This window comes from Cheilinus undulatus, linkage group 12, assembly GCF_018320785.1.
Source record: "Cheilinus undulatus linkage group 12, ASM1832078v1, whole genome shotgun sequence".
Lineage (NCBI taxonomy): Eukaryota > Metazoa > Chordata > Actinopteri > Labriformes > Labridae > Cheilinus > Cheilinus undulatus.
The window spans coordinates 31,927,625-31,942,724 of NC_054876.1; the positions used below are offsets into that span (position 1 = coordinate 31,927,625).

General features: G+C 41.3%; 1 protein-coding gene across 1 annotated transcript in view; it reads left to right on the plus strand.

Moving 5' to 3' along the window:
- Positions 1–13,488: 13,488 nt before the first annotated feature.
- mtnr1bb (melatonin receptor 1Bb) overlaps positions 13,489–15,100 on the plus strand; it is a 71,348-nt gene continuing 69,736 nt past the window's right edge. The window contains exon 1 of the mRNA XM_041801585.1: positions 13,489–13,702. Within this exon, the coding sequence (XP_041657519.1) occupies positions 13,489–13,702 (214 nt within the window). The remainder of the gene's footprint in view (positions 13,703–15,100) is intronic.

The following is a 15,100-nucleotide window of genomic DNA, read 5'->3' on the forward strand; positions in this document are numbered from 1 at the left end:
TTTTAGGGTTGTTGAAATTCATTATTTCATACGGAAATGTGGCCCAGTTCTAGAAAAGTTGACGCTATGCTAAAGGTACATCCCATCCCATCGCCATTCTGAGAAACGTGGATCATCCACTTCATATCTACCTCAATGAGCAAAGAAACAACAGTGGTGGACAGCTCCTATGCCTGCTCTGCAGGACAGAAAGATTTAGAAAATCTTTTATACCATCAGCAATTAGACTGTATAATTCTTAAGTAAACAGATGAGACTCCCGGACAATTGAATTTCCCTTTGGGGATAAATGAAGTTCTTGTATTGTAGTCTTGTATTGTAGGTAATCACTGCACTGGAGGCAGCCATTCCAGATGGCTTTGAGCACAACTAAACCACGCCCTTAGAGCAACTCTGTGTGTATGGCTCTGAAAATACAGTCCCTCAGTCAGTCAGTCAGTCAGACACATACAGACCCATTTGTAAGGCTGACCCCAGCAGTCAGTCAAAAAGGGTCAGATGCCATTATTGACTGCCCTGTTGACAAGGATTCTGCTATTTTATTGGTAAGTTTGATTGATGTTTAAGTTAGGAGAAGGCGGAGGCTGTCAAAATGAGGAAGAATCTACTATGACATTGCCAGTGCTGTGTGTCATTATCTGTCAGCATATTTTGGTTTCAACTTTGTACAACAGGAGTAGGTGAGGGCACATTGTTTATCAATATACACTGTCACTGCTTCCGAGGTCATATCTATGCTTGACAGTACTAACAGATATGAAAGGAAATAAATAGAATTCTGCCAACACACTATGAACATGTATGCATCCAAAATATTTAGTATTTAATGCAGAACTATCTAATTTGGGACAGATTAACTTAAACATTCCACTACTACCTTGCTAACATAAATGTTTGATACTGATTTATGATACAAAAGTCAAAAACATCAACTTTTCATTCAACATTTCTACTGGCTATTGCACGTTTGGCACGTTTGCTTGTTAGGCTGGCTAGTTTTAGCATTTTTGCTTACATCAGGGCCATGAGAAAAACCTAACTTCCCAGCTAACAGTTAAGAAATGGCCTTGCTAATGAAGTTAGCAAGTTATGAAGTAACACTTATCCTTTTACAGTATATGGACTCATGTATTATGATTTTAGAAGGTAAGTGTTCAAAAGCCTTGTTTAGCTGTTGTGTACTGATTATTAGTCTGCAATCAAATGTGATTAATTAAAATCATGTCACTATTTCAAAGGAGACTTTCACTATCCAATGTATTTTCAGTGGCTGATAAAAAGAGAAGCTGTAAAATGTTAATAATGCTTCATTTTACCAGTGTTTACAGAGTTTGTACAAATACAACAATGTAGCCAATTAAGATCTTGCTATGTTAAGTGTGACATCAGAGATAAATGGCCTTTGTGTGAATAATTTCTTTGTTTAAAAAGATGTTTTGTCTTTTAACAGACCACACAGAGAAAACGCTGACTCTCACTGGCTCGAGCTCCGGTGCTGATTTTGCAGGGTGGTCAGTGTTCCTCTGATGGCCTTATTCAATGCTTCCCCTTTTGTGCTCCTGTAAAGAAATGCTGCCTAAAACAGAGGTGAGACAAAGACAGATCAGAATGCAGCTGAGTAATTTAGTTAAATCAGGAGACTCCAAGCTCTGCTTGTTATCTGCTCCAGCACTGAGAATTGGTTCGTTGTCACCCTTGAGATTGCTGAGATCTGATTTTGGTGAGAAAAGAGGCGTGCTCTGTTTTGTTCTCTGATCATTGGAGGGGGAGGGAGGTTTATGCATGCCAGCAGAATGAGTGTCTAGAATTGCTGAAGTTGCCACAACTGTACGATTATTATAAGGTGTTTGCTGAGGCGTGTGAGCATGAAATGCCTGTGGTAGTAACCTTTACAGTCCATCTGATGACAAACCTACAAGGCAAATGTAAAGCACTAACTCTGGAAAGAAAATCTTTTTTTTTCTATCTTAGAATGCTTTGCCTGACACTAACATTTGAATTGAAAAGAATTTTTAAAATGGGAAAAGTACAGTTGGAATTAATAGCTGCTGCCTCTATGGGTGTCTTTAGTGCCAGCTTTAATAAAAAAAAAGTGGAAATCTACTGCCAGAAATTCTAAGTAGTTTCCAGTTTGTGCAAATTTTGTTTGCCATTACTTATTTTAGAGCCTTTTCCATTAAACTACATGATGTACGGTTCAAGCCCCTGCCACAATTGTCAGAAAATGACAAACTCAGTGTACAATAGAGGCAATGGCCCATAACAATCACCAATCCAGCAAATGTCCAAAATGTCATACGAGATCCAATCTACATCTCTTAAGAGGAGACATACATCCCTATTCATACAAAAGGCCTTTTATGCAATAAAAAATGTTCATTGCTCTTCATCAATAACACATTTAACATGTTTTCTGTTATTTGCACCCCAAAAAATGTTATGATGAATGAATAATTTGTAAGATGTGTAGGTATGAAGGGCCATACATTGACAGTGCCTTTTCCTGGAGAGGTCCTGTAGTCCTTTTCTAAAGAAGTCGTCAAACAGTCATTGAGAGGTGATTTATCTTGTGTTTTAGAGCATTTCCTGATCAGACAAAGCAAGTGCAGAAGTAGCAGAACTGCCTTTAACTCAAAGCAAATTTCTATTACTATGGTTTTACTGTAGTCCACAGCCGTCCTGGCAGTTATGTGCTGATGCTCTTGGCACAGCAGCACTCAGAGCTAAATGCTTATGTCAGTCATTAGGATTCATTATGTAAGGACTGCCAATCAATTCCTGGCAATCCATCTTGCGGGTTTAAAGACATTTCTTTGAGGGGGAAAAAAAAACTTCAACCTTTTGTTGGCACTACAGTAAAGATTAGAGGATCATAAGGGTCAGGGGGTTTGTCTAAGAGAGCAAAAATCTTCAATAGTTGCTGAGAAACTGAGTCTGACTCAGGGCCAAAAAAAGCTGGATCTGACTAATAAACAGACCAGCTTTGTCACCCACAAACCACAAGAACTCTTATAATTCAAAGAGATATTTTTCTGTTATTCATCCATTCTGAGCTATGTTTGAGGTACTTGTTAAGAGTATGTTTATAAGCAGCAGGAGTTGTGTTCAGTGGCATTTTTAAGGAGGGAGCGGCCCAAGGATACAGACAGGCCTTCCCACAGATCCCTGACAAACCCAGTGAATGGGCCCTCCAGTTGTGATTTATTGATGATATGTTTGTATGCGTGTTGGATCAATAGCATTGTGCTACTCTTGGTGCCACTTTTCATCAATTTTGCACACGTTTTCTCCCCATTTTGCCACTTTTGTCACTGCCAATATTTTACTGCTGTTAACCCAATTTTGCCACTTTATAAATGTTTTGCCATTCTTAAACAATCTTTGCCAATCTTCAGCTGTTTTTTATTCCTATATCACAACCTATTGTTGTGCCTATTGTTGCCTCAGTTAACCTTTTATCAGTGAATGAATGAATGTTTTATTTTGGTTATTTACATGTTGATAAAAAACTCAACTCCCTTTCCCCACTTTTTGTGCCCATTTTTGCCTCTTTTGATTCCATCCATCCATCCATCCATCCATCCATCCATATCCACTTATCTGGAGCCAGGTCGCAGGGGTAACAGGCTAAGCAAGTCAACCCAGATGTCCCTTTCCACAGTGACACTCTCCAAATCCTGCTGGAGGATACTGAGGCCTTCCCAGACCACACAGGATATGTAATCCCTCCAGCAAGTTCTGGGTCTTCCCCGGGTTCTCCTCTCAGCTGGATGTGCCCAAAACACCTCTATGGGGAGGCAGCCTGGAGGCATCCTGATCAGATGCCTGAACTACTTCAACTGGCTCCTTTCGATGCAAGTAGCAGCAGCTCTACTCCTAGCTCCCTCAGAATGTCTGAGCTCCTTACCCTATCTCTAAGGCTGAGCACAGCCACCCTTCGGAGAAAACTCATTTTGGCCGCTTGTATCCACGATCTCATTCTTTTGGTCATTACCCAGAGTTCATGACTATAGGTGAGGGTTGGAAGGTAGATTGACAAGTAAATTAAGAGTTTTGCCTCTTGGCTCAGCTCCCTCTTCACCACAACTGTCCGGCACAATGCCGCAATACTGCTGATGCTGCGCCAATCCGCCTGTCAATCTCACGCTCCCTTTTTACCCTCACTCGTGAACAAGAACCTAAAATACTTCCTCACTTGGGGCAAGGACTCCGCCATTTACCGGCACAGAACCATGGCCTAAGATTTTTTTTTTTTTTTTGATAATATATTTTTTATTGGTTTTTCAACAACAGAACAAAATCACCAGCTCAGACATAACGTAGCACAGATCTATCTCAGTAGAAAGAATGATCAAAAGAATGGCCTCAGATTTTGAGGTGCTGTCTCTCATCCCAACCACTTCACACTCAGCCTCAAACCGTCCCAATGCCTGCTGGAGGTCCCCAGCCGAGGAAGCCAACAGAACCACATCATCTGCATCAAGCAGGGATGGAAATCTTGAGGTCCCCTAACCAGAAACCCTCCTCCCCCCAGCTGCACCTTGAGATACTGTCCATGAAAATCACAATCAGAATCGGAGACAAGGGGCAACCCTGGCGGATGCCAAAACGCACCGGAAAGTGTCCGTCTTTGTGCTGAGGATGCGGACACAACTCTCACTTTGGTCATACAGGGACCTGATGGCTCGTCTCAGCGGCCCCCGGGACCCCATACTCCTGCAGTACCCCCATATGACCTCATGAGGGACACAATCGTAGGCCTTCTCCAAGTCTACAAGCCTCTTTTAACAGCAATTCAAAATTTGTATGCCCATTTTTGCCACTTTTAAATTATTTTTTGTTATTTGTAACCCCTTTTTACAATTTTTTTCTGCCTGTTATGCCACTTCAAACCCATTTTGCCAGTTCCCACCTTTTTTTTAACCTCTATTGACTCATTTTTGAAACTTTTAACCTAGCTGTTTTGTCACTTTTTAATTCTTTTTCTCCACATTTTCTGGCCATTTTTCCCCTTTTACCTATGTTTTTGCCTCTGTTAACCAATGCAAGCCAATTTTTACCCATTTAAGTTCTGCTTTAAGAAGAGGGTTTTAGATTTTGAAGGTTATATTCTATGACATAAACAAATAAAACAGATATTTGTTGTTTGATAAGAGCTGTTAATGTTCAGGTCATTAAAAAAGAACACAGTTTAACTTTGCATTGGGCCATGATTTTTCAGACCTCCATGGGCCCCCAGTTTAGTGGGGCCCCTGAAAGCTCTCCCTTTTATCCCCCTTTTGGGAAGCCTTATGAGCAGATGCTAAGCTACATATTGCTATAAACAGGTTTGTCTGTATCACTTTATCTAGCCAACATTAATTAAAAAATAACTGAAAAAATTGTTGAGATGAATGTATGCTACACAGAGAAAATTCTGTCAGATAGCTGCACTTTTTTAGCACTACTCTGACTGCAGCACATACGTATTCCTGCTCTTGCAGTGCACTGATCAGCTTTTTGAGTCTATATGATTTTTATTATGTAGACTGATAGTTAATGTGACTTTTTAAATAGCACAAATGTTTATCCAGCTGTAGCACAGTACTGGCTATAAATTTTGTAAGTTTTGCACAATTTCCTCCTCAAAAACTTAAAAATAGTGTGTTTTGATCAAGTAACATGTTGTGTGGACCTGAGGCTGTGTAATTAATCAATAATTAATAGCTTTAAAATTACTTTGAAGATAAATTTCCATTTGGCCCTTCTGGTTTCCATCTTGATTTATGAAATTTTGTCTGTAGTCCTGATCAGTGCTACAGGCGGAGGCATAAGATATCTGTTGCTCTAGTGGAGGAGTGCTTCTACTCAGTGGCATCCAGATGGAAAAATAAGCCTTGGAGAATTTTCTCATGCACATTAAAATGATGTTAATTTGGTACAAGGGGCTCTTTCTATGGTGACGTATACCAAAGAAATCTCTTTTTCCACCCCAGTGGCCACTGCAGAATTCTTGACTATGATTGACTGGCATGACTTTGAATCAGTGGTTCTTAACTTTATCAGAGGAATGACGTACACTTTAACCTTTTTTTGGTCAGTGTTGCAGGCTGCTTGTAGCTCCATGGTACATTTTCTCTTGTGAGTTTTTGAAATAGAGTTCTAGTATCTTCAATTTGAAGCTAAAGCCTGATATACACAAAGATTTCTAAAATCTTAACAAACACAGCAACATAAACTTAGCACAAAAAGTAAGGAAATATTTTTAGAGATTATTTCTTTGTTCTAACAGTGCATCTTTACATTAAATCTTACACCATTTGAAAGCCTGTTTATTTCCCTTTTGAATGGTGCCACATTCGTAAGGAACATGCATTTGTGGGATGAGCAGCAGATTGGTGGGTTCTGCCCCTGAAAAAATGTCCAAATCTTCTCTGCCAATGCCAAACAGCTTGTTCTGCTGTTGCTACTGATTCTTGTTCTAAGCTTCTGGTAACCTCAGGTGCTTACAGTCAGGCATCTGATTGGCCAGGAGGCCTGCCATGACTGTCTTTCATCTTCAGGCCCATTTGTATTGGTGTCAGCAACATGTGTACTGGAACCTGGAATGTGGAGGAATATTTGTGATGAGTCCAGATTCTGCCCACGGCAGTTGGATCATAGGGTCAGAGTGTGGAGAAGACATGGAGAATGCTATGCTGACAGAGTAAAGGCCCAAACATACTTGGGCAGAACGTACATGGAATGGACGCCGCGGAGGTCCGCACGGACTCAAAGCAGATGTCTGCAAGGCCCGTGCGTGCAAAGCTCAAATTTTACGACTGCTCCGCGTACTGGTGTCACACAAAACACTGCTCGGCATGCATTTTTCACATTGACCCGCATTAAATGTGACACCGACCTGCATTTCACACTTATTTTTCCATGTCAATACTTATCATGTCCTTCACCAACATGGCATACTCCCCTTCCTCGTCTCTTGTGGCATTTAAGGGCCGTACATACCACCGTCTCTTAATTTAATTGCTTTGCAAAGCCAGCAGGCAGAGCAGCTCCTCTTCCTCATCGTCAGTGTAGGACGCCATGACAGAAAAAATGTAAACAATGTGCAAGGATTGTGGCAAATGTAGGATTTAATGGAAATTTCACAGGAAACTACTACACGGCAGTGTGTTCGACAATGGAAGCTCTGATGACTGCAGACATTCGGCGCGGAGCCCGCTCTGCTCACAGTACCCTTGAGTATCTTTGGGTCTTAACATCATTTGGTGGAGGCCGTGTGATGGTGCTGGGGAGCATCTCTCTCACTGGAAAGATGAGGTTGTCATCAATGGAGACAATCTCAATGCAGAGAGATACTGAGATGAGATTCTGCAACCAGTGGCAATCCCATATCTCCACAGTCTGGGACCGAAGTCTATCCTCCAAGATGACAATGCTTACCACTACAGAGCAGGGTTCATCAGAGACTGCCTCCAGAATTTGGGAGTGGAGAGGATGGAATGGCCTGCTAGCAGTCCTGACCTCAACCTCATTGAACACTTGTGGGATTAGCTTTGGTGTGCTGCTTGTCCAACACAACTATGTTGGCTGACTTGCTACAAATGCTGGTTGAAGAATGGGATGTTGTCCAGCAGTGTGACCAGGCTGGTGACCAACATTAGGAGGAGATGACAGGCTGTTGTGGCTGTGTATGGTTCTTCCAAATGCTACTGAGGCTCTTGTTTGTTAAATGAACAAATTGTTAAATTGCCAATATGTCTTGTTTCTTCAGACCTCAATCATCCAATCCACCACACCAAACAAGAGTCAATGGCAGAATAAGCTGTTTGGCTTTGGCAGATTTTTAAATGGGCGCAGCTCACATCATCAGCTCTGCTGCTCAGCACACAAATGCAAGTTTCTTATGAATGCAGAACCATTTAAAAGGGAAATAAACAGGCCTGTAAGCTTTATTGTCAAACAACACCCAGACAACAACTAGAGTCAACTTTAGAACCATTGCTGACTTTGAGTGGAAGAGGAGAATCTGGTAGAAAATCCCACTAGTTATTTTGTGGTGTGTACCAGGCGTCTGAAACCTCCGTCAAATACTTCAGTGTTAGGTGCTTGATTAGATATGCAGTATAGAGTGAAATCAGACGGGGTGATAAGATGTTATTCATTCATGTATCTGAGCATACATATTCCAGGCCACCCCTGTATATGTCACTGGCACAGTTGGGACACTACAGTCAAGATGGCAAATCTAGTTATTACAGACAAGTACATCATACTACCTTACTTAAAAATAACAAATGAAATTTTACAACAAAAACAACTAGCCTAGGGCACAGATGGCCTAGTGGTGGTTCAAGTCTGGTCTGTGGCTCTTTCACTGCATGTCTTTCCCCACTCTCTCATCCCTGTTTTCCTGTTTCTATTAACTGTCCTATTTCTTAAATAAAGACAGACATCCCAAAATAAATCTAAAAAAAAACCCAACTATCCCTTTAAAGTGATATGGTAACAAAGCTGCACAACATACTCTCCAACAACAGCAGCTCGCACAGTTTTCTTCAGTGCATATAGCACAGTAAGTTTTTAGTATATAGTTCAACAAAGCTATGGTTCACAAATTTCAATCATCACTGCAAGCCAGCATAATTAGAAGATATTAAAGTACTAACAAGCTGCAGTTATGCAGAATGCCCTAAAACCAGCTCCATCCTTCACCTAAAACCCTGTTTGTCATCTCTAAAGTGAGTTGCATAAGAACGGCTATCTTTGTATCTGTGACTACAATAGAAATGTGGTTACTCTTATTACACTGCATCCAAAGACTCTGGCAACAAAGAAGCAAACATTGTTAGAACTGCCAGGCTAGCTTTTTATTGTTTTCTTCACACCCTTTTCTCCATATTTTTGTTTTGGGGGTGCCATCTGGTAGTTTGAACCAAATTTCTCTGCTGAAGAATGAAAGAGCAGGCCAACAAAGATGAATCAATAACAATAAAACCATGCAGTCCCACAGAAAGAACACACACGGAGCAACTGTTATTGGTTCTTGTAAGGGATAGTGTTGATATCCAGTTATTGTTGCCAGTTTGTAGCAGCATCATCCCTTCTTTTATTCCCACAACAATGTGTTTTTCTTCCATAAGTGAGTGCTTTAAGATTACTGAATGCTCTCTCTCAGAGCAGACAAACACAGTAATAGATTCAAAAGTCTGTGGAGCATGTCCACTATATTCAGCAGCATTATCAGGCCTGTGCAGTTTTCAATTAGCAGATTTATGTTGTGTACTCTCAGTGCAATTGGTTTCTAGATGTGTGATATTGTTTTGAATTCATCCTGTGCGTGTCCCAGGAAGCTATTGAGTTTGTATTCAGTGTGTGGACACATGTGTGAGTGCGTTTGTGTGCCTGGCTGAACTCAGAGCCAGAACTGTCTGTCTCCTGGACATCACATCATGCCTGTGGAAGCCATCAACCAGCATCGAGGCTGACACTGGGCGGCTCTAATCTGTCCCTGCCACTGAGCTGGAGGGCATCTGCTGTAGCCGTATACGCAAGCGTGGCAGTGAAGAGTTAAACAGTGGCCTCAAAGTGTCACCACCACAGACAGAAACTGACAGTATCGATGACTTATAAATCCATTGGATCTAATGGAGAGTCCCACTGCACTGCTGCCACCAGTTACTCCAGGTTAAAGATGAATGGGATTAAGCTGCCACCTCCGCTTTTTCCTCACTGCACCATGCACAAAGTGAATCATGGTGCATAGCCCATGACTTCCTGTTGGAGGCATGCACATGCATTGCTGAGGGAAACTGGTTTAATCAATAGTGGATTAAGTCTGAAGTTGAAAGTCTACCATGCGATCAATCAGTCGATCAGTGGATTTGTATTTATACAGCACAAAACAGGAGCCAAACTAAGCACAAAGAAGGATGCCAACTGCTCACAGTGGCAGGGTGGTAGACTTCAGGTGAATGACAAGTTCTCTTGAAGATGAAAGATAAAGTATGGAAGAAGAAAAGCCTCAGGGCTCTCTTTAGGCACTCTCACTAGAGCCAAAGAAATAGTAAAAATACTTCATGAAGCCAGGGAGTTTATCGTAAAAACATAAACAAAAAGGAAAATCGCTGACTGGTTCAAACACACAGGGACTTCTTTGAGTAGAAATGATGAAGTCAACTAATATCATCAGCAGCCTGGAGGCAAAATTACACCAGAATTTAAATGTAAGCATAAATGACATGGGAAATGTGGGATTGAATATAGAGATGAAATTAAAACTTCTGGACACAATGCCCCATGTTTTATAAATCAATAATGGTCAACATAATTTGAACCCCCCCACCCCACCCCCACCCCAAAAAACCTCTTAATGTCAAAGGAAAACAGATTTGTACAATTTAATGTAAACTATAAATATTTTTTTATTTATTTAGATTTATTTATACTTTTACGACACATTAACAGTGCAAGGGCACCCTAGAGGGTAATTTCTCACATTTGTCCACTATGGGGGCACCCAGGGCACTTCTGCGTACCATAGGGGCATCCAAAAGAGCATGCTTGCAGACCACACACTGTAGAAAATATTGGACAAGGCCTGAGTGTCATCAGAGATTTGGTTACCAAAGGGGAGCTTCATTTTTCAACCATGGAGGTTGCTGCCTTGGCCAGAGTCATTGGTGACAGTCATCTGCCTGAAGCAGATCAGATGAAAAAATACATGGAGGAAGAGGCACTGACTCATGGCAATTATAATTCTGATAATACAGGCTTAGAATAACAATGCCAGTGATGATAGTAAGAATATGGGGTTTGTTCTAGCTGCAGATCCCAAATGCTCCCCCCATTGCAGCCCTTTGAATCAAAGGGGTGTAATTTGCCAGTTAAAGTTTTAGAATTTATTCACAACCAAAGTCTGCCAGTTACATTCAAGAAACAACCACACTGCAAACATTACAGACTAAGCAACAACAAATAAAACAGTAAAAGGGTCTGCTTTGATTAAATTGATAGACTTGTTTTAGAGGTAACAGTCTGTGAATAGAGGCTGACATTAGCTTCATTAGCTTTCGCCAAAGCTATAGGTTTACAAGCTATGAAGTTAAGGTTACTGTGTGAGTCAATCTAGCTATGTTAGCTTTAGCTAAAGCTAACAGAGGTAAAGTGAGCCACCATTTGCATAACTACTTCTAAAACAAGTCTGGCTTTAGCAATCGTAGCATGAACTAGGGGTCCTCAAACCCTTCAGCCTGCGACCCCCAAAACTAAGGTGCCAGAGAGTGGGGACTAAATACCTGAAGATGGTTGAAGTATAGTTGAGTACAGCTGTGAATATTTAAGAAAAGTTGTGTGCAGACTTACATTTGGAGGATTTTTTCTATACATTTCTTTGATTTCAGTATAAATCTAACCAAATGACCGTGTTTTATTTTACGTTTAACTAATTTAATGCATGTATATATACATTATTTTTTAAATGGGTAAAATATACAATTTGAAACTATTTAAAAGTATTCTTTGTTTTCTGGAAGGCATTTGACGACCCCCTTTCAAAATCTTGCAACCCTCATGTTGCGACCCCGAACATAGCTAATGTAGCTTTGTTTGCTTTAGCTACGTTAGTTATGTAGCTACGTTGCCTACGTAGCTAACATAACTGTCTGGGCTTTAGCTACATCAGTTGTGTTGCTATGTTATCTATAACATAGCTTTGTTAGCTTTAGATTTAGCTACGTAGCAATGATACCTAAGTGCCTTACGTAGCGAACATGATTTTTTAGCTTCATTAGCTTTAGATTTAGCTATGTTAACTACATAACCTACGTAGATTCTGTAGTTAACACAGCTTTGTTAGCTTTAGCCTTAGCTATGTTAGCTGCATTAGAGTGTTTTCTTAAAGGACAAGCTTCTTTTCTTGTAAGCAGTTCTGCTTTATCAAACATTTGTAATTAAATTTTGCAGGTCAGATTTTTTACTTTTGGTTTGTTGGTAGCCCAACCCTAACCAGAAGTTTAATCTGATTTTATTTTAAACTTTTTAGCATGTATTTCTGTTCTACCAGAGATGGCGTCTCACCATAGTGGTCTGCAAGGGGGGCGACTGTCAGACTGTCTGGAAAATCTGACCAATAGTGTGATCAGCTGATTAACATACTCAACACCATGTCAGCAGATGGCTGTTCAACACCAGTCTGGTTCTACTGAAGGTTTCAGCCTGTTTGTCCTCACCACTCTTACTTTGTGAAATATTGCCAAGTGTTTTTGCTTTTGCTGCATTATTATTGGGTTTTTAAGAGAAGGGGCTATACTTACTTTTTGTAAGGTGTCCTGACAGAACATTTATTCTGAATTGGCCGGTTCATACTGAATGAATGTTTCATGAACAGCCTAATGATGTAACTCCATCTGTTGTCGATTTCGTCAGGTTTCCTTTTTGTAAATTATGTGTGTTAACTCTGGGTTTGATAAGAAAAAAGTGTATGAGACAAAGACCTCCAGCAGATGTTCCCTCGCTCATCTGTGACAAATGCTCCACATCGGTCACAGCGCGCTGATTGGACTTCCCAGGCCGACCCACCGCTGTGTGCGCACTCAGAGCAACTCCGAGCATTGTGCCGAGATCAAAGCCAGATTCTGGGAAGTCATGCTGTGAATGGCCACGGGAAAACGAGGCAAATTTCTATTTGCACGCACTACCCGGCGTGGTGGCATGAGATGGGCAGAGAAAAATTGCAAAGACAGTTAGAACTGAGAGAAAAAAAAAAGAGAAACCCGAATCTGAGGTAAAACACATCCGAAGAAGAAGTGTTGACTGTGAGTGTGCTGATATCTTCACATCCTGCTGCGTGCCTCACTGAGGGCATCTCTCCGATATTAACCAGTGTACACTCTTAACGCGCACAGCCGGTTGCGTCGTAGATCAGCGCATGGCAAAGGGGATCAGGGACGGTTAGGGAAGGCGATTTGTTCATCCGTTTGCTCAGAGAATAGAAAATGAAATCAGATGGGCTCCCGAGGCGGTGCGTTGGTTTGACATTTTAGAGGAAGGACCTCTTTTTCAACGTGGGCGCGTGCAGACGGATGGGATTTAGAGATGTCAACCAGCGAGTCAGGAGCACCAGAGGAGGCTGGATTCCTAAAACATGAATGGTCCATCCTTCTTTCATAAAAATCTGACCAAACGAAAAACAATTCACATTTTTTCGCTAGATCGCAGCTTCTCAGGGGTGTGCGCAGCTTTTGTTGGGACATAGCTGGATGACTTTTGTGCGAAGACAAACAAAGAAGAGCCCATGTAACTTTATATAGGTCACGTGCGATCGCTACAGCATATCCAGTCACTCATATCACCTTTAAAAGAGGACTTGGGACGTGCGCTCTCGTGGAACTCCAGGTGCGCTTCATGTTTCGTCCAGGACACACCGGTACCGGCGGTACCTGTGGGACCTAGAAGGCTTAGCCGGGACTTAATAGCACCGACCGTCGGGGGGGGGCTGTGTGGCCAGTGATGCCGGACACATTCACTCTCATAAAGAACCGGACAGCATCAGAGCCACGGCTGGGGCAGCTGGAGCGCACACTGGCCACGGAGGGGAGCACCCGCCCAGCCTGGGTCATAGGAATCCTGGCCAGCGTGCTGATCTTCACCACGGTAGTGGACGTGCTGGGGAACCTGCTGGTGATCATCTCCGTGTTCAGGAACCGCAAACTGAGGAACTCGGGTAAGATCTGTTATGACAAAGATGATTTTGTGCACAAGTCTGATAGCTAGAGGGCACAAATATGATCTCATACTTTGTATAAAAGTCACACTAGCATGCTAAAATTGAGTTAAATTGCTAATGATATTAGCTCATGCATGAAGAAACTCCAAGGCTGCATCACATGAACTGACCCATAGACCTTTGGGTGCACTTTGCTCCAAAACAGACAGTCACCAATGATTCAAACAATCTTCTGATGTCATATATTGATTTTTAACAAGCTAATGAGTGCAAGCATGTGGGAAAGTGTATTGATATTTCGGTAACTTTTAAAAGAGCTCTGTGTGCATTATTAGGAGACTGTGGGATTGAAGCAGAAGAGTAGGAGTGAATTGAATATGGCTCTGATGCTATATTACTGCATTTTTTGTGTTCCTAAATTGACACCCTGCTGAATCTTGCAAGCTGATGATGTTTTATTTAATTATTTCAAAGTTGTAAACATTTATGGTGTCTCTAGTATCTAGGCTTTTTGTCATCTACATTATAGAGTAGAATTGTGAAGCCTTATTGCCACTGTACAATTCAACAATGATTTCATTGATTCTCCACTCAAAATTGCACAACATTCAGGCATCCAAAGTTGCATACAACTTGCAATCAAGTCCTGGTAACAACAAAGAGACATAATGTGCATTGCAGAATATATACTGTAAGTATATATGTATAAAGAGGCTACTCGCCACTCATGCACAGGCAGAAAAGAAGTTTTTAAGCACACAATTTCTGCTAAAGTGACAGTAAACAAGCTGCAAGATGCCAGCGTTCACCCTCAATCAAGCCACAGATTTTATTCTGGGCTTTACTTGTGGTCATGCTTCTTTTACAGTTGCTTATGGACTGGATTTTCCGTATCTGGCTCTGGTAAAAAGAAAAGGTTGAATTTAAACTCTGTTGTTTGAACCATGCCTCCTTATGACTCGAGATGTCAAACCGGCTTTATCCTCAACTTGACAACATTATCAGACACACCAGCAGCCTTAAATCTTGCTGCATCTCATGGTGACGGAGTTGGCTTGTGCAGCGACTTAGCCTGAACTTTAACATTTCAGAAAGTGTTTTGGATGTATCACTCCTAATCTTCACAACTTTAAACTTCAATAAGCTTATTTTATATTGGTCTGTTAGAACTACTGTGGCAGTCTTTGTGATTCTCTCTTGTGCTCTTTCTCTGTGATGTTAAGAGGTAGTCTGAATCACTGGCTGCACAAGAGCCATTTTATAGTGCTTTTTTTTATAAAGCTGAATGTAGCGGTGTTGATGAATCTATCCTGATGTGAATGTGTGAAATAATCAACGAGGCTTCATGCACCCACGGTGAATCATAATGCAAAATCATAAAGCATGGAGGAACTC